The 24,261-nt window shown below is 38.7% G+C and overlaps 1 protein-coding gene across 6 annotated transcripts; it reads left to right on the forward strand.

The window, feature by feature from the left end:
• The first annotated feature begins 3,514 nt into the window (after positions 1-3,514).
• On the forward strand, positions 3,515-12,712 carry LOC110486308 (AN1-type zinc finger protein 2B). 6 transcript variants are annotated; one of them, XM_021557799.2, is made up of 10 exons: positions 3,515-3,710; positions 4,727-4,800; positions 5,094-5,188; positions 5,363-5,494; positions 5,601-5,752; positions 5,847-5,960; positions 6,271-6,364; positions 11,466-11,548; positions 11,959-12,043; positions 12,369-12,712. In XM_021557799.2, the coding sequence occupies exons 2-10, from the start codon at positions 4,746-4,748 to the stop codon at positions 12,408-12,410; spliced, it is 852 nt and encodes a 283-aa protein (XP_021413474.1). In that variant the 5' UTR covers positions 3,515-3,710; positions 4,727-4,745; the 3' UTR covers positions 12,411-12,712. The 6 variants fall into 6 exon arrangements, with proteins under 6 accessions (XP_021413474.1, XP_021413480.1, XP_021413477.1 ...); XM_021557802.2 differs by having other exon boundaries at positions 3,526-3,710; positions 11,959-12,099; XM_021557803.2 differs by having other exon boundaries at positions 3,526-3,710; positions 6,271-6,355; positions 11,959-12,099.
• Positions 12,713-24,261: the final 11,549 nt, after the last annotated feature.

The raw sequence follows: 24,261 nt of genomic DNA on the forward strand, positions 1-24,261 counted from the left end.
TGATTCTGATTAGAGGTTTAGGCATGCAGGCAATGTTAGGCATATGAATTAATTGCCGTGGATGAAGACCAGTATAATGTGGCAGCAATAGGCCAAAACGTGCATGGTGACAATTCCATTTCTCACTCTTCAGTGTATCTTTACACTCGCCATTATCCATTAATGCAATGTCATTACTTACCATATAGGCTACTCGGAGGTTAGATCAATGGAAAGTGGCGAAGCGTTGGAGAGGCATACCCAGGATCCCAGAGCAACTGCACCTGCTCTGCACATGGGCGTGGGCCTACACCTTGACCCCACGGACAAACCATGAAACGTTATTTGTTTTCAATATGGCGCCTAAAGTCTAAAAGAGTTGTGGCGCCAACTCGTGGCTATTCTAAGTCTTCAGCAAAGGCTTCGACCGCAAAGCTACTATATAACATTGTTAGGCCAATTTGTCCTTTCCAAAGTGATTAAAAGCACACAAACGGACATAGCAAATTGTAACTATTCAATGTAGCTCATTGCGTACTTATATATTTAACTGCATCTATGAACTAAAATAATCAATTCACTGGGAATTTGTTTTTTCAATTGTCATGTTTGTTTGACTATTTTCTTATTCAAATGAAGCCAATCGTTATTTCATATGCCCATCCTTCATTTCAGTAGCCCTCTCCCCATTGAATTGTATTTCAGAGGCCTGCTCTCTGCTCCACTGACCCTGTCATTGCGTTAACTCCCCATTCTTCTCCATCTGTTCATCTTCGTCTCCTTTTCAGTTGGTGTGTGTTTTACCACATTGTCATTCACACGTTTATTGACACCTCTTCTCCACGTGCACTCTGTTCGCCTTTGCAGGTCGCGAGCAGCCTTCTCATCTGGCCCATTAACTCATTGAGATGAAGTCTGGTTAAACAAAAGAAAGAAATGTGATGCCTTGTATTCATAAACCGTTCGTACCCTCACGCCTGCTTCCCAGTGAGCCTCGTGGGCATGGGATCCATTCTATAATATATCTACTAACACACCATGAAATCTGTGAATAATCTCACAATGTTAAACAGACCATGTCTATACTAAATCAGGCTCATATAACTTGATAATATATTGACATGATATTGCTCCCAACGTATTTATGCATTTAAAATGTCGATTTGAATTGCTATCATTGGTTGGAGAAAAAGTCCAAGAATGTTCTGCGTGCTTGGAAAGTTATATATAGTTGTAATAATGAAACCGAATTGTGATCAATATTTGACATTAAAGACAGTGTTCATGCTTAATTGTGTTTTTGACCGAAAACAAAACAGATATGGCCAGCCAATAGGCCTCTCAGATGCATGGATTATTAGGGACAATCCCCATGTAGGCAGCCTATCGGGAATTGAATCTTGCATAAAAGGATTATTAACCAAGAATAATACTATCTTATAATAGAAAAAAATAAGGCGGGTTTCTGCCCCCTAATTTGTCATGATGGCAATTACCATGCAATTTAGCAAAACCACCAATCTTGTACTTGTCTGGATGCTCGGGCGTTTTTATAGCAGGATAAATAAATCAACCAAATCGTTATTCAGTTCTCCTGGAAACGCACACCTATTGAATAAAAAAGGCATTCTGTCCCTGAAAAGCACAAGGGGCTATTTGAGTCGTTATGAAGGTTAATTCAAATGACTTTATCTCGCCTCATTGAAACTTTTAAAAACTGGATTAGATATCAAATGGAGGAGACTTGCAAGAATTGGATTTAGAATCAACGGATTATATGCATTTGAAGTTAGGATCATCCATCTGATTAAGATCATATTTTTTACCAATGTAATTATGAAACTTTTTTGAAAGATTAACTCAAATGAGTAGAAAGTTACTGGTTTAATAATAATGGTTTAGTAACAGTTTTAGTAACTGGTTCAGAGCTTGTTTTATTGTGGTCTCTCAGTCTAGAAAAAAAACCCATTTGACTCCTGTTTTTCAGGAGTGTAGAGAGAAACTACAGAGTTTATTTATATATATATATATTTTTTTACATTGAATAGGCTTTAGGATACTGTAGCAGGGCTAGTTGTGCTATAGCTCTCAATTGAGAAACAGTGGCATCCTGAGATTGTCCAGAACAAAGTATGACCAAGGAGACTCAGAGGTGACTGGCACCATAAGGACAAACTGTCCGGAAGTCATGTCAAATGTGGCATCCAAAATATTGCTATGGCAATAAAGGGATGGGGGTTTGAAATGATTACAATCATCTTCTAAATCGAGCAGATATAGTGTGAGCAAAGGAAGAGGAATCCCTATGATGAACCAGGTGTTCAGCAAGCGATGCCATCTGGCAGCAGAATTAGCAGCTTATGAGCCAGGTGCTACAGTACAGGGGAAGAATCTAGACGAGTGCCTCTGTGATCCCTTCTCCCAGTCTCTGATCATAACACTGTACTGTTGCATAATGAGAACAGTTCATTTTGTGGGTTGACTCTACTATATAACTACTATTTCTAGCTAGTTGACCTCTTGGTGATGGGGTTGATCCTGCTATGCTGTGTGTTCATGTGGATTCCAGTGCCTCTTCAACAGGGAGTTGCTGCTTTAAGTTAGGCTTTGTTTCTAGTAACATAATCATTAACAATCACTATCTATGTGTTTTTCATACTCATGTCGAAATTGTCTACAACTTCATACTTTCAAAATCTGAAACTGACCAGGTAGGCCCAACCTCACTAACTCCCCCAGTGACACTTTCTGTACGTATATATTGTAACTTTATCTTTGCAATGACAACTTGCCTCTGCAGTTACCCTTCTGTTAACGCATGCATGAAACATGAGATTAGAGAGTCTATTAACGGGACTGCCACAAAACAAAAACACAGTGGCCAGTCATAAACAACCAGATCTTGAAGACTGTATAGACGTCTGAAAGAGCTCTGCTGCCACCATCTGGTATATGCCATTGCATTGACTGCAGTATTGCACATTTTTCTCTTTAGACTCCACAATTGCTTCTAGTGTACAAAAAGGTACCTAGCCCATATGGGCCATTTCATCAGCATGAATGAATCACCTATATCATCACCTACAGGCTATATTGTGCTGATGAATAAAAGGGCACATTTACTTGTGAAACAAAGATATGTGCTCTGTGAATAACACATCTCTGTTATTCAGCAAGTAAACAAATACAATATCAAACACAAAAACAGTTGGAAGGTGATAACTATCCAAAATCAAAACAAGCATTATTCTGCTTATTTTGTGTGATTTGTTATACCCTAGTTATATAGACCTACCATGATTCCAGAAAAGCGATTCATTCTGACATGGCCTTTAACTAGTCTGGCGAGAGACTAGCTAGTCACCTTCATATCTAGTCACAGTGACACGGCATTATTTTGAGCTGTCCGTGGTGCTGGTTTAAGACAGCCCAAACACGTCTCAATTAGACGTTTCGTAAAAACCAGCACCATGGACAGTTCTCAACAACGCTGTGTCACTGTGATTGATCAAAAACAACGCTTCATCCCTGCCTCGTGTGGTACATTCTGGAACTCCCTAGCTAGTACAACGGCGAGGAGGGGCGTAAACAACAGCGTCAGTGACGCTTCGATGTAGCTGGCTGTCAAGAGAGCTTGCTAGCCACTCGCTTCCTCAAAGTTCAACGTTAATCTCGAAGCAAGAGGGGAAATAATAATCAAATATAGCTGTCTGGTTGAACCAGGTCTCTGGGTAAGTGAGAATAGGCGTCTATTTTTGCATGTAGTTTTCAATTTACTATGGTTTGCTGTTAGCTATCGTATCTAGCTAGCTAGCCAGCCAACCAACCCAAGGCAAGGGCAGGGCAGGGCAGGAAGGGTGTCTCCAATCCAATATTTGTTTAGTGTTAGCTAACGAGCTAACGAGCTAACGTTCGTGATGGTAAACAATCTTCCCAAATATATTTCTGCTAAATATGATCCGTTTCGAATTAATGGTAAGTTAAATGAGTAACTTAAACGTTAGTTAACTACCAGTAACGACGTAATGTTAATGTTACAGAAGTTGTCTAGAATGCTAGCTAACAACGTTAGCTTATCATCAAGTAAGCTAGCTTCATTTGGTTGTTGTTGGCCTGTAAACCAGGAACAAGCTCATCAATGGTATTCCATAAATAACTCAATAGTTAACGTTAGGTAGCTTAAGCGCAGACAATTATAACATTGGTCTGCTAGGTAATTGCATTTATGTCCTCGAGCGATTGTACAGGGAGGAACTGGCCTAGTTACTAGCTAGCTAATTAGCCATGATAAGTAGCTAGCTAGCTGACTGCTAGCAGCGAGGGAGACTGCTGCTAGATACCCCATAATAACTTAGCTAGTTAGCTAACGTTAGTCAAAATGGCAAAATGTAGGCAGCAAGAGGCGATGGCATGATTCAGCATTCGTTATCATAGGAAGTCCTAGATACCTACATCTAGATGGGTAGCTAACGTTAGCTAACTGTATCTGTCAGTGGACAGATCAGTCTTCCACTGACTGTACACGTCCATAATAAGCCTGTTACATAAGCATAACTAACGTTAGTTGGAAGGGAAGCACGTAAACAAAGGGACTTTTTAAATATCCTAAAATTGACATGCTGAATCTACTGTTCTTAAAAAAATGAAGTGATGCGGACCAAGTTAGTTTTATTTATATAATCTGTCACAGGTCAACAAACATTGTTTATGCATGAGTTTAGCTTATCTATGTATCTTTCAATTGAAGGGTGTATCACCATAGTGCCATGGAGTTTCCAAATCTAGGAGAGCATTGCTCTGAAAACTCCTGCAAGCAGCTGGGTGAGTGGTTGTTTATGTAATGCTGTCTCCATTTACTACCTCAATGCCTCTGGGACCCTTCCAATACAGAGCCTGTTGTTTGTGTTCTCTTCCTGTCCTTTCTAGTAGGGCTTTGGTATCTGTAAATAGTTGTGGTTTAAGTTAAGTCCTCCACAACCAATTGTCATGGGCTGCACTACCCATTATCAGGATGGAAGAGGGATAGTGAGAATTGAATTGATCTACATGCATATGGATGATCTCTATCCTTTGCCATGGAATCAAGACCTTGACATATTTCTTATATCTGACAGATTTCCTACCAATGAGATGTGATGCCTGTGAAGAGATTTTTTGTAAAGACCACATAACCTATGCAAATCACAAATGCATGTCATCCTACAAGAAGGTACATTTTAAATAATTTAGCAGCATCGTATGTTTGAATTAAAGCAAAGTTCCTATAATGTGCAGTTAGTATGTAGAAATGAATGTATGCTGTTCAACCTTATTAGTTGTATGTATGTTATCTATTGATCCAAACAGAGCTTTAATACGGCTCTCTGCTTGATTCTGTCCCCAGGATATCCAGGTCCCTGTGTGTCCTCTGTGCAACACCCCGATCCCCATCAAGAGAGGGGAAATGCCAGACATCAAGGTTGGGGAGCACATCGATCGCGATTGCCAGTCGGACCCTGCTCAGAACAAGAGAAAGGTATGGTTGATAGGCTTCTCTACAGGACCATTTACACAAACTGCCCATGGTTAAAGTGAAGTAGCTATGCCTAATCTAAGCTAACCAACCTTTTTTTTTACGGTAGATATTTACAAACAAATGCTCGAAAGGAGGCTGCAAGCAGAAAGAAATGATCCGAGTGACATGTGACCAGTGCCACTTGAATTATTGTCTTAAACACCGACATCCACTAGACCATGACTGTAAGCCTGGAGACAAACCAGTCTCCAAATCTGGGTAAGTATTTCCCTCCACCTTATGCCATTTACTGATTGTGGTGCACATTGTGAGATTTTGTGGTATAATGATGATTACATTGGATTTCTTTCAGATTCGCTGCTTTCATGCGGTCCCAAGGAGCATCCTCTAGCAGTGCATCCACTTCAAGCAGTAGAGGAAGTTCTAGGCCTGTTTCTAATGGGAATGCTAGGACCCAGAGTAGTCGGTGAGGATCCTCATGTATTGATTTTCGAAACGCCACACTGAAGAACCACATGAAGCTTAAATAAATAAACAAGTGATATTGGCAAGCACAGTTTGTCCTCTAAATTCATGAGAGGCATATTGTCACTAAAACACATGGGATGGACGAATTGACAGGCTGATTTTATTGTCAGCGAAATATACTACACATGGAAAGGATGTGACATTTTTGTCCTTCACAGAACTGCTCTTACCTGTTACCGCTGTGAAAGTGTGTTGACTTGTTGACTCTATAACCCCACTGAGCATTATTGTTTTTGATTCTATCACAGCAGTGCTCAGGCCATTTATAATCCAGCTCCGGCCATGCGGCCCCCTCCAGCACAGAATGTAGTACCTGTTTCGGCATCCTTTCAGGTTGGCCTGGTATGCCTAACACTCTTACACCGCTTGATTGAAACTACTGTAAACTCTCTCCTCTGAATAATTCCAGTCCATTCATTGAGATTCTGTAGTCTGCTCCTGTTTAATCATTGAGATTCTAAAGTCTGCTCCTGTTTAATCATTGAGATTCTATAGTCTGCTCCTGTTTAATCATTGAGATTCTAAAGTCTGCTCCTGTTTATTCATTGAGATTCTGTAGTCTGCTCCTGTTTAATCATTGAGATTCTGTAGTCTGCTCCTGTTTAATCATTGAGATTCTGTAGTCTGCTCCTGTTTAATCATTGAGATTCTGTAGTCTGCTCCTGTTTAATCATTGAGATTCTGTAGTCTGCTCCTGTTTAATCATTGAGATTCTGTAGTCTGCTCCTGTTTATTCATTGAGATTCTAAAGTCTGCTCCTGTTTATTCATTGAGATTCTGTAGTCTGCTCCTGTTTATTCATTGAGATTCTGTAGTCTGCTCCTGTTTAATCATTGAGATTCTGTAGTCTGCTCCTGTTTAATCATTGAGATTCTGTAGTCTGCTCCTGTTTATTCATTGAGATTCTGTAGTCTGCTCCTGTTTATTCATTGAGATTCTAAAGTCTGCTCCTGTTTAATCATTGAGATTCTAAAGTCTGCTCCTGTTTAATCATTGAGATTCTGTAGTCTGCTCCTGTTTAATCATTGAGATTCTGTAGTCTGCTCCTGTTTAATCATTGAGATTCTGTAGTCTGCTCCTGTTTAATCATTGAGATTCTGTAGTCTGCTCCTGTTTATTCATTGAGATTCTAAAGTCTGCTCCTGTTTATTCATTGAGATTCTGTAGTCTGCTCCTGTTTAATCATTGAGATTCTGTAGTCTGCTCCTGTTTAATCATTGAGATTCTAAAGTCTGCTCCTGTTTAATCATTGAGATTCTGTAGTCTGTTCCTGTTTAATCATTGAGATTCTAAAGTCTGCTCCTGTTTATTCATTGAGATTCTGTAGTCTGCTCCTGTTTAATCATTGAGATTCTGTAGTCTGCTCCTGTTTAATCATTGAGATTCTGTAGTCTGCTCCTGTTTAATCATTGAGATTCTGTAGTCTGCTCCTGTTTATTCATTGAGATTCTAAAGTCTGCTCCTGTTTATTCATTGAGATTCTGTAGTCTGCTCCTGTTTAATCATTGAGATTCTGTAGTCTGCTCCTGTTTAATCATTGAGATTCTAAAGTCTGCTCCTGTTTAATCATTGAGATTCTGTAGTCTGCTCCTGTTTAATCATTGAGATTCTAAAGTCTGCTCCTGTTTAATCATTGAGATTCTGTAGTCTGCTCCTGTTTAATCATTGAGATTCTAAAGTCTGCTCCTGTTTAATCATTGAGATTCTGTAGTCTGCTCCTGTTTAATCATTGATATTCTGTAGTCTGCTCCTGTTTAATCATTGAGATTCTGTAGTCTGCTCCTGTTTAATCATTGAGATTCTGTAGTCTGCTCCTGTTTAATCATTGAGATTCTAAAGTCTGCTCCTGTTTAATCATTGAGATTCTATAGTCTGCTCCTGTTTAATCATTGAGATTCTAAAGTCTGCTCCTGTTTATTCATTGAGATTCTGTAGTCTGCTCCTGTTTAATCATTGATATTCTGTAGTCTGCTCCTGTTTAATCATTGAGATTCTGTAGTCTGCTCCTGTTTAATCATTGAGATTCTGTAGTCTGCTCCTGTTTAATCATTGAGATTCTAAAGTCTGCTCCTGTTTAATCATTGAGATTCTATAGTCTGCTCCTGTTTATTCATTGAGATTCTAAAGTCTGCTCCTGTTTAATCATTGAGATTCTAAAGTCTGCTCCTGTTTAATCATTGAGATTCTGTAGTCTGCTCCTGTTTAATCATTGAGATTCTAAAGTCTGCTCCTGTTTAATCATTGAGATTCTGTAGTCTGCTCCTGTTTAATCATTGAGATTCTAAAGTCTGCTCCTGTTTAATCATTGAGATTCTAAAGTCTGCTCCTGTTTAATCATTGAGATTCTGTAGTCTGCTCCTGTTTAATCATTGAGATTCTGTAGTCTGCTCCTGTTTAATCATTGAGATTCTGTAGTCTGCTCCTGTTTATTCATTGAGATTCTGTAGTCTGCTCCTGTTTATTCATTGAGATTCTAAAGTCTGCTCCTGTTTATTCATTGAGATTCTAAAGTCTGTTCCTGTTTAATCATTGAGATTCTGTAGTCTGCTCCTGTTTATTCATTGAGATTCTGTAGTCTGCTCCTGATTAATCATTGAGATTCTGTAGTCTGCTCCTGTTTAATCATTGAGATTATGTAGTCTGCTCCTGTTTAATCATTGAGATTCTGTAGTCTGCTCCTGTTTAATCATTGAGATTCTGTAGTCTGCTCCTGTTTATTCATTGAGATTCTAAAGTCTGCTCCTGTTTATTCATTGAGATTCTAAAGTCTGCTCCTGTTTATTCATTGAGATTCTGTAGTCTGCTCCTGTTTAATCATTGAGATTCTGTAGTCCGCTCCTGTTTAATCATTGAGATTCTAAAGTCTGCTCCTGTTTATTCATTGAGATTCTGTAGTCTGCTCCTGTTTAATCATTGAGATTCTGTAGTCTGCTCCTGTTTATTCATTGAGATTCTAAAGTCTGCTCCTGTTTATTCATTGAGATTCTGTAGTCTGCTCCTGTTTATTCATTGAGATTCTAAAGTCTGCTCCTGTTTAATCATTGAGATTCTGTAGTCTGCTCCTGTTTATTCATTGAGATTCTGTAGTCTGCTCCTGTTTAATCATTGAGATTCTGTAGTCTGCTCCTGTTTAATCATTGAGATTCTGTAGTCTGCTCCTGTTTAATCATTGAGATTCTGTAGTCTGCTCCTGTTTAATCATTGAGATTCTGTAGTCTGCTCCTGTTTAATCATTGAGATTCTGTAGTCTGCTCCTGTTTATTCATTGAGATTCTAAAGTCTGCTCCTGTTTATTCATTGAGATTCTGTAGTCTGCTCCTGTTTAATCATTGAGATTCTGTAGTCTGCTCCTGTTTAATCATTGAGATTCTAAAGTCTGCTCCTGTTTAATCATTGAGATTCTGTAGTCTGCTCCTGTTTAATCATTGAGATTCTAAAGTCTGCTCCTGTTTAATCATTGAGATTCTGTAGTCTGCTCCTGTTTAATCATTGAGATTCTAAAGTCTGCTCCTGTTTAATCATTGAGATTCTGTAGTCTGCTCCTGTTTAATCATTGATATTCTGTAGTCTGCTCCTATTTAATCATTGAGATTCTGTAGTCTGCTCCTGTTTAATCATTGAGATTCTAAAGTCTGCTCCTGTTTAATCATTGAGATTCTGTAGTCTGCTCCTGTTTAATCATTGAGATTCTGTAGTCTGCTCCTGTTTATTCATTGAGATTCTGTAGTCTGCTCCTGTTTAATCATTGAGATTCTGTAGTCTGCTCCTGTTTAATCATTGAGATTCTGTAGTCTGCTCCTGTTTAATCATTGAGATTCTGTAGTCTGCTCCTGTTTAATCATTGAGATTCTGTAGTCTGCTCCTGTTTAATCATTGAGATTCTGTAGTCTGCTCCTGTTTATTCATTGAGATTCTAAAGTCTGCTCCTGTTTATTCATTGAGATTCTAAAGTCTGCTCCTGTTTATTCATTGAGATTCTGTAGTCTGCTCCTGTTTAATCATTGAGATTCTGTAGTCTGCTCCTGTTTAATCATTGAGATTCTAAAGTCTGCTCCTGTTTATTCATTGAGATTCTGTAGTCTGCTCCTGTTTAATCATTGAGATTCTGTAGTCTGCTCCTGTTTAATCATTGAGATTCTGTAGTCTGCTCCTGTTTAATCATTGAGATTCTGTAGTCTGCTCCTGTTTAATCATTGAGATTCTGTAGTCTGCTCCTGTTTATTCATTGAGATTCTAAAGTCTGCTCCTGTTTATTCATTGAGATTCTGTAGTCTGCTCCTGTTTAATCATTGAGATTCTGTAGTCTGCTCCTGTTTAATCATTGAGATTCTAAAGTCTGCTCCTGTTTAATCATTGAGATTCTGTAGTCTGCTCCTGTTTAATCATTGAGATTCTAAAGTCTGCTCCTGTTTAATCATTGAGATTCTGTAGTCTGCTCCTGTTTAATCATTGAGATTCTAAAGTCTGCTCCTGTTTAATCATTGAGATTCTGTAGTCTGCTCCTGTTTAATCATTGATATTCTGTAGTCTGCTCCTATTTAATCATTGAGATTCTGTAGTCTGCTCCTGTTTAATCATTGAGATTCTAAAGTCTGCTCCTGTTTAATCATTGAGATTCTGTAGTCTGCTCCTGTTTAATCATTGAGATTCTGTAGTCTGCTCCTGTTTATTCATTGAGATTCTGTAGTCTGCTCCTGTTTAATCATTGAGATTCTGTAGTCTGCTCCTGTTTAATCATTGAGATTCTGTAGTCTGCTCCTGTTTAATCATTGAGATTCTGTAGTCTGCTCCTGTTTAATCATTGAGATTCTGTAGTCTGCTCCTGTTTAATCATTGAGATTCTGTAGTCTGCTCCTGTTTATTCATTGAGATTCTAAAGTCTGCTCCTGTTTATTCATTGAGATTCTAAAGTCTGCTCCTGTTTATTCATTGAGATTCTGTAGTCTGCTCCTGTTTAATCATTGAGATTCTGTAGTCTGCTCCTGTTTAATCATTGAGATTCTAAAGTCTGCTCCTGTTTATTCATTGAGATTCTGTAGTCTGCTCCTGTTTAATCATTGAGATTCTGTAGTCTGCTCCTGTTTAATCATTGAGATTCTGTAGTCTGCTCCTGTTTAATCATTGAGATTCTGTAGTCTGCTCCTGTTTATTCATTGAGATTCTAAAGTCTGCTCCTGTTTATTCATTGAGATTCTGTAGTCTGCTCCTGTTTAATCATTGAGATTCTGTAGTCTGCTCCTGTTTAATCATTGAGATTCTGTAGTCTGCTCCTGTTTAATCATTGAGATTCTAAAGTCTGCTCCTGTTTAATCATTGAGATTCTGTAGTCTGCTCCTGTTTATTCATTGAGATTCCAAAGTCTGCTCCTGTTTATTCATTGAGATTCCAAGAAGAAAATATAGAAAATCCTGTAAGTGTTTATATCTGCATGTCGTGATTGCAGACTGAGGAGCAGGCCTTACAAAGAGCGCTGGAGATGTCCTTGGCTGAGTCGGCTCGCAGCACAGTCCAACAGCCAACACTCAGGTAATAAACAATCCCCAATAAATCCCATAATCCAGCATCACCCACACATAATATAGGCTGTCATCATGTCCAGATGCCATCAACACAACCCTCTTACCTATTGTTTCTCATCACTAGCTCTTATTGCTACGTGTTTGCTCTAGTTGAAACGCAGGCTATTTGGTTACTATAGGAGAACACAATATTAATAGGTTTGACATTCCACTATGTAGCCCATGGTGGGATGTCCATGATGACTTCATAAATGAAGGACAGTGGTGCCCACAATTCAGTGTTTATTCACCTCATGATGTGTGTTGCTGCTCCTCAGACCTGTGTGTGTGTGTGTTGTTGTGCCTCTTGCTTGCTCTCTGCAGTGTGATGATGATGCATTCCTCTGTGTGACATAGAAGTGTTTGTGTCTGTCTCAGCCCTCAGGAGCAGGAGGATCTGGCTCTGGCTCAGGCCCTTGCTGCTAGTGAAGAAGAGTACAGACGCCAGCAGCGGAGACAACAGGTATCCAGAAAACTTAGGCGTCAGTAGCATGCTAACAGGACAGGAACCTCACCTAGGTACATTGCCTCCATGGCGTCCCCTATATTCCTTCATCCTCCTCACTGGGTGCATTTAAAGATCAGCTAAGGAGAAAATGAGTGACACAATTTTGAAGTACTACTTAATGTGTATTTTATCTGATGGACCTATTAAATGATCCTATTTACTTTTTTCTCCCCATGTTGAATATTTACCATAAATGGTGAGACAAGCCTCTCACTAATGACTCTTTTGTCTTGAATTAAATCGACTTTTGCCTGTACTAATATCTCACTTTCTATCGTAGGAAAGAGAGTCCGCCAAACAGTCTTCCTGCAGCCTATCATAAACCCAGATCAGTGTCTGAGCCCAAGCTGCTACCACCAGTAATCAACTAGCAACTGTGCTACATCGATGGAACCCTCCAGCAGAACTCTTAACGTCCAGTATCACTTATCCCAACTAATGAACAGTCTGGGACTTTCATAGAGATATATTGAATAGTATCACTGCTTTCTCTCTACTCAGCACATAGTCTAGACAGGCTTTCTGTCCTTTTTACCGATGGCTCTCTATGTACATATTTTCTATGTTGATCATGGACATTTAACCTCAGCATCAATGTTTCTTGAATAAATTATTTTAAAGATGTATTTGTTTCTGAGGCATGTTCTATGTACAAGGCATGTATACAGGAGGATGGATATAACTGGAGAGGAAGGAGGTTTGGAGAACTAGAATGCGATTCAATTTCTATGGGTTAGAGAAAACGGTCTCAGCCCAAGCTTTGCCAATTAAGAATAAAAAATCAAGGCCATTATTTAATCCAACATATTTCAATCGAAGATTATTGGTCTAGTACACAGTTTAGCAGATGTTATAACGGGTGTAATGAAATGCTAATGTTACTAGCTAGTCAAAACAAGTAGACACTTGTCTGCATCATCATGACAACAAAACCAACAGGTACATCATACACAATACGGAGTTGGTTTTATTATGCTATTGACTAGTCTTAAATTGGCAGTGCTTGGTAAATGGAATGAACACAAATACACTTGTTGATTTCCGTGATGTTGATGTGTATTATGTTGTTCCCCAACACATCCATCAGGACCTTTGCGACGCAGTTCCAGCTTTGAATTCCCTCAGGGGTAGGCCTTATCGACCTTGGCTGTTGAATTGAAAGGTAAGAGGATAGAAAGTGTATTTTTATTGTCAACATTTCATCGGTAATGTCTGCTTTCAAGAAGACTTTAGCAGTTATTGTGCACCAGCCATAGAAAGAATTCCTAACAGCAAAAACAGCTGAGACAAAACCAACATGAGCAAGATAGGAGTGCAGCAAACTGCAACTTCAGTGTTGTGCTGGTGCATATTCATTACGCCCATTCTGTTGCAAAACGTTTCTTAAACGGAACGAAATGTGGAGGGACCTTCCTGAATTTGTCCAATAGAAACTTGTTTTGCTTCCGTTTGGTTCTTAAACGGTAAACGATTTCCGTGATGAATACACCTTTTGTTATGCATTCATACTTTGTCCAACAGAGAGCAGCATAATGTTGCATGTGAAATCTTTGAGGGAGGCCAAAGAGGATCAAATAAAATTGTAACGTTATGTCACATGCGCCGAATACAACATCTGTAAACTTCACCGTGAAATGCTTAATTACAGGCCCTTAACCAACAATGCCGAGTTAATAAAATATTTACTAAATAAAGTAAAATATACTTTTAAAATAACACAATAAAATAACAATAATGAGGCTATATACAGGGGGTACCGGTACCGAGTCAATGTGCGTGGGTACTGGTTAGTCGAGGTCATTTTTACATGTAGCTAGGGGTAAAGTCACTATGCATAGATAATAAACAGCAAGTAGCAGCAGTGGAAAAACAAAGGGATGGGTGTTGTTGGGGCAGGTTCACAAGAATGGTGTTTTTTTTTCTCTCCATAAAGAAGGCTCATTTGTTGACTATTTTTTTGACAGATTGGGGAAGTGCTGCTCATGTTGTCATGGTTATGAATGAGTCAGGCTAGTGTGTCACTAGCATGATTGTGGCACTCAACAATAATTAAATTCCTTGAAATACATCTGATGCCATAAATGAAAGATTATTAAGGTAAATACATTCTGAGTAATATTTTTCACTGATAAAACATGACCAAGGAAGCTATGCATTACATAAAGAATTGATGGAAAGCAACCATGTTCATAAAAAAATACAAAAAAAACATGTTAATTGGCAAACAAAGGTCATTTGCATAATGGTGTGCTTAGTCACCTTCATTTAGCTCCATTAGCTGTTATGACCTCCTCACCCTCAAACACTGGAAAATAGCACATAATTGTCAATTGTCACAAAGTGACATTAGTTATAGGATTACTCATTTGGATCTAGTTTCATCTGAGCAAACAGAATAAAGGCACATTCTGTAGCTTCCCATTGGGCACATCACATGATTTCAACATGGAAATGTGGGTGATATTTGATTGAGGTTGATCAATGAAATTTCAACCTTTGTTCACCCACTCAAAAAGACAGCCAGAGGTTTGTTCAATTCCCAATGTGTTATCACTTTCAACCATCTAAAAGCACAACCAAATTCCATTGGAAAAACTGTCATCATGCAAATGTGTTATCACTGCGCTTTCAATCATTTAAAAGCACAACAAAGTTCAAATGTAAATTCAATGTCAGATATTTTTTAATCATACAAAAATGTAATGTGTTATCACTGTGCTTCATCTAATAGCACAACCAAATGACCTGAATTTCAGTTGAGACAACATTCAAAGTACATAGTGTAAGTACCGGGCATAATAGCACCAATGTCGTCCTAAATGTTATATGTTTGAATCTGTCCATAGAACATTCTTCCAAGAGTCTTGATGATCATCCAGGTGCTTCCAGGTGCTTTTTGACAAAAACTTGAGTCAATTTTTTTGGACGACATTATGGCTGGCGAAAAACCAAACACTGCATTCCACAGTAAGAACTTGTCAAGCATGGTGGTGGTAGTGTGATGGCTAAGGGATGCTTTGCTGCCTCAGGACCTGGACGACTTGCCTTAATTGAAGGAGCCATGAATTCTGCTCTGTATCAGATAATTCTACAGGAGAATTTCAGACCATCTGTCTGTGTGCTGAAGCAGAAGAGCAGCTGGGTCATGCAGCAAGACAATGATCCACAGCACACAATCAATTCTACATGAAAATGTCTGAAAAGCAACACATTTGAAGTTTTGGAATGACCTAGTCAGTCCAGACCTAATCCCTATTGAGATGTGGCAGGACTTGAAATGAGCAGTTCATGTTTGAAATCCATAAATGTCGCTGAGTTAAAGTAGTTCTGCATGGAAAAGTGGTCCAAAATTCCTCCACAGTGACTGATCAACAACTACAATAAGTGTTTGGTTGGAGTCATTGAAGCTTAAGGTGACACAACCAGCTGTTGAGTGTAAGGGGGGCAATTACCTTTTAAAGCAGATGCATTGGGTGTTGCATAACTTTTTAAAATGAAATAAACGGAATAAGTATGTAATTGTTGTGTTATTTGTTCACTCAGGTTCCCTTAATCTAACATAACGTTTTGGTTGAAGATCAGATAACATTCAGTATCAGAAATATGCAAATGTAGAGCAAATTAGAAAGGGGACAATTACTTTTTCACATCACTGTAAATATAAACATTTAAAGAATATGTCTAAATCAAATCAAACTTTATTTAAAGTGCATTTAAAGTTTGATTTGATTTAGTCCTAATCTTTAACTTTGGGTTTTGGTTTAGATGGAAATGTGAATCCAATATATCAATTATGAACTTGAAGATTACATTTGAAATCAACAAAAGCTTGAAACTTTATATTTATTGTTACGTTTTTAGTTGAATCCTGGGTTGAATTGAAACTAGCTGTTGATGATTTTGCAAATGCTGTTTAAGCCAATTAATGATCGTTAATGATGTATGACGAAAGTATAGTTACATTTAATTTGCTCTGTTAAACCTATCATTGGAATAGTTATTAAGAGATCTCTCAATAATCATTCTCACAATAGCACATTAGTTGTAGTCAATCACAAATATCAAAGCTAGGCAAGTCTGGCCATAGTTAAAACCCTGGATGCGAGACCAAATGGATAGCTGTAGATAGATCAACTTTCCAGGAGGAGGTGCTGCTGAACTTATAGTTTTTTTTTCTGATAGTGGATATATAATGTTGAACATCTGACATTGTTTCAAATGTACTAATTCAACATATTTTATACAAGGTTTGTCTGTTGTTGAAAATTGGTAATCATGATGACAATCCTGTTGTAAAAAAATGTATCCTTGACTTTTTGCAAATCCAATGTATTTACCCTGTAGATTCCACATCACAATACATTGTGAAATTCCCATTGAAACAATGTTGTGTGCTCAGTGGGTTATGTTTCCTGTCAACAGCGTGGCCCTGATTGGTGTAAATCAATGGTAGACTGTAGATTGGGGTAACTATGGTGTGGTGATGTCTATGGTATAAGAGGAACTCGTGAACCCATCTGTTGTTAAGTCGTGTATTCTGGGAAATACAACCAGAATTCAGGTCCTCTCACATGTATCATTCCTCAGAGTGACAGAAGAACCATCCCTCCAATGCACCCTGTCTACACAGATCCTTATCAGTTGGGATGTGAAGCATATTCAGGGGGACGGCAGCTGCACCTGTTACACCAGAAGCATGTGATTGAAAATATATCTGAGCGTCATGAAAATATCAGTTATGAGGAATCAATGTGCAAGTGGGTATCAAACAAAAATATATCCTGTTGTTGCACATTAACCAAGAACATCCCATTTGATTACTAGTCTCTTTCACTCTCAGGAAAGCTGGAAGATCCTCCAATCTGTTTTGTTTGTGCTTTGCAGTGCTCTACATTTTTATTTTATTTGTATTTATTCATCCGTTATTTTACCAGGTAAGTTGACTGAGAACATGTTCTCATTTGCAGCAACGACCTGGGGAATAGTTACAGGGGGGAGGAGGGGGATGAATGAGCCAATTGTAAACTGGGGATTATTAGGTGACCGTGATGGTTTGAGGGCCAGATTGGGAATTTAGCCAGGACACCGGGGTTAACACCCCTACATCAAGGGTTTTCAAACTGGGGCCTGTGACGGTATTGCAGGGGTTCCGCAATACAATGACATTGGGAAGTCTACAGGAACAGTTATCATGCTAGCTGCTCCTGATCATTCTATTCTGGGAAAGTAGATAAAGGGCTTCATTGCAAAATCTCAAACTATCCCTTTAATACAGAGGAAATTACAGTCATTGGAGCTAATTTCACTTTTTTTTCTCTATAGAAACATCTTATGCGGGCTGTCTAAGTGGTCATTTTTGGGATGAAAAACTCTTTCAGTGCCAACTTAAAAGACCAAAACCAGATAGAAAGCATGCAGAAAATAATTGAACTATATATCTTTTTTTCTAATACCATCTTTGATTTTGTTCTAATGTTTGAGTATTAGCCATTACAAACGGTATAAAATTGCAGGAAATTAGCTTTAAAACTGCAACATTGTCTCTCAGCTCTGTGTCAAACTGTATGGAATTCCTGGAAATTAGCTTTAAAACTATAACATTTTCTCTCAGCACAATGGAACATTTTTGAAAAATGTGCTTTACAACTGTGAAAATTGTCTCTACGCCGCAAGATACCTTTACCATTTTAGCTGATAGACCATGTTAGAGTTTACATTTCCTCTCCCAATGAACTGTGGGGAACTGTCTACCAAATCAATTCATTTCAAAGTGATGATTACTTCTACTCAAGACATGATTTTTAGTTTTTTTGGCTAACATATGATGGGGGTCCCTGGGTCGCCGATTTACCTGAGTGGGGGTCATTGGGCAAGAAAAGTTAGAAAACTCCTTCTCTACATTATTCAGCAGCACCTCTTGGCTGTCCTTGAAACAAGTTTCTCTCTGAATTGTCTGTAGTGCTGGTAACAGAATGGATCCTTTAGTTAACTGTGTGGATGGTAAGATTCAGTGAAAGGACATTTACCTTGAATCCAGTGGTATTCAAACTGAGATAAGATCTCAGTCATCAAACAATAAACAGTGTGTGGGCAGGGTGTTTGTTTTTCTTGCACTCAGTGACTGAAATAATATGCCATCGAAAACAACAAGTAGAAAACATGTAGGCCTAGTCTCACATCAACTACAAAGCCGCAAATTCAATGTATCCTATCCTCCTACCTCCTTTTTGAATGATTTGCACACTTACTTTAATGCTCAGTCTCCAATGAGACAGCCGTTCCCGAGGTAGTACTATATTTTATTGCAGGTACATCTGGGTTAGCGCTGCTCCTTGGAAAATTATTTTCATCTCGAGTGCGGGCTGGCAGCCTCTCAGACGGGTGGGCGATTGTGGTTCAGTGTGGCTTCAGGGGGTTGGTGATGAATTCGTGGGCTTCTTTAGCTTCTTACAGCAAACAGGGCTTTGTGAATATTGTCAACCTCAGTGGGATGTGTCCTTAACCCTCGAGGATATGGTTTTGTGGTTTTGTAAAGAGGTCTGACTTGCAGTGTCCTTTGTGTTCTCTAGAACATTAGATAGGCAGAAGGTTTATTACAGGCCATAGAAAATGATGCAATGATCTGTATTTATTGGGTTGTACCTTCTTGTGCTCAGTCCAATACATCCAATACATTGACATAAGTAGGTAACACCAGACTCTCTGTCTGTTCTATTTCCTGTTGTATTTCCTGTCCTGTTAACCTTTTACCAGTCTCAAAAATAAAACAAATTAAACTCATATTAATCTGAAAAACAGTTGCTTTCGTTACCCTGTATGTCTTTTTTTGTTCATGGAAACTCACATGGAACAAATTCTTCAAAATTATATTATCATGCCCACATGAAAACAGAATACTACATTACTTACTGTATATTTGTATAGTAAACTCTAGTATACTGTAGAATACTATACTACAGAATGTACACTTTCCCTTGATCATGTGTAGTACTTACTATAGAATGTTGAAGTATAATGGAAAATACTATACTAAATACTACAGTAGATATCTGTCAAAAGAAGACTGTAGTGTCTGCAAAGAAGTGTCTGCAATTTGCATATGCCCTGCTCATTCCACTCCCCCATATCGCAATTTGCCATATTGTGTTCCCTACAGCTTCTAGAAAAGAGCAGAAAATGTGCTCTTTTAGTATTCCTCCGGTAGGTTTCCTGAAATGTCCGCAATAACACTACAGTAAATATTACAATATACTACAGTCTGCAAAAACACTACAGTATAGTACAGTCTCTAAAAAACGCAACAGTAAATACTACTACAGTACTACTACTACAAATACTACTACAGTTCGCAATAAACATTACATTATATTACAGTTATTTTACTACAGTATTTGTACTATAGTTAACTGTAAATACTGTACTATACTACAGTCGTTAGTCTGCAAAAACACTACTGTGAATACTACAGTAAAGTTTGCAAAAACACTACACTACAGTGTTGTAGGGCCAGTAGGAGGCACCCTTTCCGCTGGTCTAAAAATATCCCAATGCCCCAGGGCAGTGATTAGGAACATTGCCCTGTGTAGGGTGTCGTCTTTCAGATGGAACATTAAACGGGTTTCCTGACTCTCTGTGGTCACTAAAGATCCCATGGCACTTATCGTAATAGTAGGGGTGTTAACCCTGGTGTCCTGGCTAAATTCCCATCTGGCCCTCATACCACCACGGTCACCTAATCATCCCCAGCTTACAATTGGCTCATTCATTCCCACTCCTCTCTCCTGTAACTATTACCTGCTGTAAATGAGAATGTGTTCTCAGTCAACTTGCCTGGTAAAATAATGGTTAAATAATAGTATTTATACCATAGTATACTAAGGTATTTTTTTTAAGTGGGTGGAAGTGGCATTCATAGTAGCCTATGTTCTGTCAAATATTTCAGACACTATTTCAGACACACTGTGCTGTATTCATCGCAAGCTAGGTCACATAGCATAGAATAGCACATAACTGTTATGTATTCAATTTCTTCAATCTAATTGGTTATCTGATATGTGATGTGTAGGGTTCAAACATGCACTAGCTTTAACCAGATGCAGACCAGCACGTGTCACATACAGCATTTGGAATACAGTACCATGCAGGAATTAAGACACTGTTGTGATCAAAGGATGACTATGGGAGCTATACATGTCTCTCAATTATTCCCCCCCCCCCAATTTTTTTTTTTTTTTAAAATAAATAATTAATTAATACAAAGTCTACAAAGCAAGTTTGTGATTGTGTCAAGCTCTTTCAAGAGGCTGCAGTGAAATTCTACATGAAAATATAATTCAAAATGAAACCGTAAATCATTCCTCTTACAGCTCCATTTTATTTTCAAGATGGAAGTCATGTTGTGTCAACTGCACGCTGACAGTCTTTCCTGTTCTAAATGGTTCCTTCTACTAGAAATACTGCCTTTGGGAAATATGTCTCATAAGCAATGAAACAGTACAACAAAGGGCTGCGTTCATTTAAAAATTCACCATAATATCTTTGAAGCTTGTGTTCTCTTATGTAATTCATTATTGTCCATCAATCTTTATGAAAGCAGATATCATACAGTATTAACGCCTGTGACAGCTCTTTATAGTCAAATGATTGCAGGAGTTTCCCATTCTGCTTTGTTACTGTGTTCTCCTGTCTGTCATCAGGTAATGTGGAGCTGATTAATAGCCAAGAAGGAGAGCTATTACCTAAAGACATTTGGAATTACAGGATGTACTGTTATCCTAATCAACCCCACTGCAGGGGGACTATGCCGCATGCTCTACCAGCTCTCACAGTCTCACGTCAGAATCAGACATTCATCCATGTTTATCACACATCAAATTTCGAAGTTGTTCCAAATGTCAAATTTCTAAGTGTTTAAGGTTCAGTTTAGGCATTAACTCCAAATGTTTAAGGTTAGGATTAAATTCATGCATTAACTCCAAATTGTTTAAGGTTAGGATTAAATTCAGGCATTAACTCCAAATTCTTAAGGTTAGGATTAAGTTCAGGCATTAACTCCAAATTCTTAAGGTTAGGATTAAGTTCAGGCATTAACTCCAAATTCTTATGTTTAGGCATGAACTCCGAATGGTTAAGGTTTGGGATAGGCTTAAAAAAAACAACTCAAAAACAACTTTCTATCACTGGATTCGAACATTTCGCACAAGAGGCAGATGTTGACGCCCTAGCAAAACCAAAACTTGCTTGAAGGTAATAGCACTCACTGCCCCTGGTGGTCGGTTTCTACATCATCTCCCGTCGTCCACAGATATAGATGTGACTCGTATCATGATTGAACTGGCTGGCGTGCTAGTGTTTCATCACAATGTGTCACAGTCACACATAGCAAAACACAGGGAGAACCCCATACTGAGCTCTTATTCCCGATATGTGCTGGAGCATTCTAGTATTGGACGAAAATAGTCTGAATAATTAAGTGAATCAATATTATTCCCTGCAATTTGTTTCTCTTAGTCTAAAGACAGATTGCCAGGAGGTGTCAGGGCAACAGGTTTCATTTGGGACTGTTAGAAAAAGCATTGGTAGTGCTGCAGGCCCTGGATGTTCTTATTGGCTGCAGAGGCCAGTAGAAGCAGGGAAGTAGCAACATCTTGAAGTAAAGAGAGCTGCAACTCGTCTGTCAAAGACCAACCAAGCCTCCAGAGTACACCCTGTAAGAGTACACCCTGTAAAAGTACACCCTGTAATTACATTTTTCTTTAGGTAATAGCTCTCCTTCTTGGCTATTAATCAAGGCCAACATCAGGTAGTGCAGCAGATGGCATCTCAGTGACATCAATATTTTAAAGCCAATTATCTCCGCTGCTTTTTGCATGAAGCGATTCCTTAAAATAACTCCCAGAGCTCTAAAGGCACAATATGTTGATATCCACTAAAGTGGTTACAAGATGACATACTATATGCCAATTTCTCGAGCCTTTACTAGTATTAGCTGGCCGATATTGACGTATGTAGCGCATCTCCACTTTCATGCAGCATCTCCACTTTGGCAACAAAGGTAGTTGTATAATTACGAACAGTATCTTGCAGGATTCAATTGTGGGAATTGTAAGAATTGTTGCCCCTGTCCGTTTCTCTGCGATTGTCATTCTAATGGAATCTAGAAAGAACAAAACCCTGTCCTCAAACGCTTCCATCAAAAGGTACAGAGATATAGGCTAAGAAACAAAACATCCACATCAAAAGTAGTGCACTGGGCCTTTACTAGTCCTGTATTAGAGGACCGATATAGACATCGGTAAAAAAAAATGTAGCACCCCCACCCCCACAATACTTCCTGGGGCTATGGACACACCACTGCGAAGTGACAATGGAGCTGATTAATAAATTGAGCTTTGACTGTATATTGTCAGGTTCAAGGCCCGCTCTCATTAGCCTGGCCAAAAAGGTCAGCATCTAGGTCAGAGAAATCAGACAAAAGTGCACCTTCATTACAGCTCACAGAACATCACTGTCTCCTTTGCCATTGAGATCTTAGCATAGGCTATTCATGTGCAGTGTAGGAAGAACACGCAATCAGTGATATGCAATTTACAGCACACAGAATACCACAGTATGCTTTGCCATTGTCTTTGTAATATCGGCTAGCATATTCAAAACATATAATATTATAATATATATTCCATTTAATCATCTGCACTAGGTAGAGCGTGCAATCACTGACACAATCACTGACACAATCACTGACACAATCACTGACACAATCACTGACGCAGTCAATTTGATTAATCCTTAAGAGTCTATTGAAGCACCCGTGCCTCAATCTAAGTAGAATAATACAAAAAATCCCCATCAAAGTCAGTCAATTTAAATTACATTTATTTATCTTTGATGATTTTTCACACCAAAAATCTAATCAGTCTCTGAAGCTTTGCAAACTGTAGTACCTGGGTAGGAGAACTGGTTGACGATTTACTGTATGTCTGCTGGAGAGTCATCAAGGACATGTTAGAGCATTTTGTATCAGGTCAGAGCAATTAGTCAACTCTATCTAACACCCAACAGACAACGCTGTCTGAATTCAGATACTTGTGTTTCCATGACAACTAGGAGAAAGACAGGATGTGATTTGTGTATTTATTGGAAGCTGGGACTGATCCCTATATTCCCGATTTAGGGAATAAACATGACTGATCCAATTGTGACTATTCCTGATTTAAAGCTGAGATCCACAATAGGCGAAACAGCACCACTGGCTGACCCAGGGGAATTCGTTATTGTTTTTGCTTAGCCGGAATTGAGCATCTAGCATCATGGCAACAAACACAATTTTACTCTACACTCTGCTTTTCTATCGCTGGTGCAATGACGAGCAACGATGTCTGAGGGGAAAAAGCAGTGTTCATTGTTTGAAGTAACGTCTTTGTTGTTGTAGTATCGCCTACGAACGTGGCAGTTTCACCGCAATGGGATTGCAGCTTTGTGGGAAAATATTGAAACTAACAAAATGTAGAAGAATATTGACCTATCAACTCAGAAACACAACTCTTTTCGATGACTTTTTAATTCTGAAAAATACATTGAAAAAAACATTTAATCGAAGGTGAAGACAGTAATTGTAGTGTATATTGAAAGTCTACAGAGTAAATCTGGAACTGCACCCTATCCCCATAGGGCAATTTAAAAGATAGGGTGTCACTTCAGACGCTGCCTATGCTAGCTCATCCTAGTGCCACTTACAATTTACAGCATAGGTCATCTCTTAACAGAGTGGTTTTTACAGTTCTGGAGAGAACTGCTTAACTAGGGGGGATAGGTGAAAATTGTCTGTTAATTGAACGATTAGAATATTCCGCCCTGAAACATATAATTGTATGGAATTGATTAGAATGAATGAAATCCTAATCAATAAATGTGCAGTCCTAGTCAGAATTAGGGTAAAACCATGTCTTTATGGTATTTTAAACACAGACTGTCTGAGCTTGGTGCCAACCTGACTAGAGATTTGGGAGAGAACGGGGAGTACGTCTCAAGGACAAGGTCACTATCTCTGTTGGGTGGGTGAGACAGTGTGCGCGTATGTTTGTGTGTATGTGTGGACGTGAGAAGTCAGTATAAAATGAATTGATTTGTATTCTTGACTTCAGAACGTTCCCGTGAATAACTTTGGTAGACTG

The sequence above is a fragment of the Oncorhynchus mykiss genome, chromosome 13 (genome assembly GCF_013265735.2).
Source record: "Oncorhynchus mykiss isolate Arlee chromosome 13, USDA_OmykA_1.1, whole genome shotgun sequence".
Taxonomy (NCBI): Eukaryota; Metazoa; Chordata; class Actinopteri; order Salmoniformes; family Salmonidae; genus Oncorhynchus; species Oncorhynchus mykiss.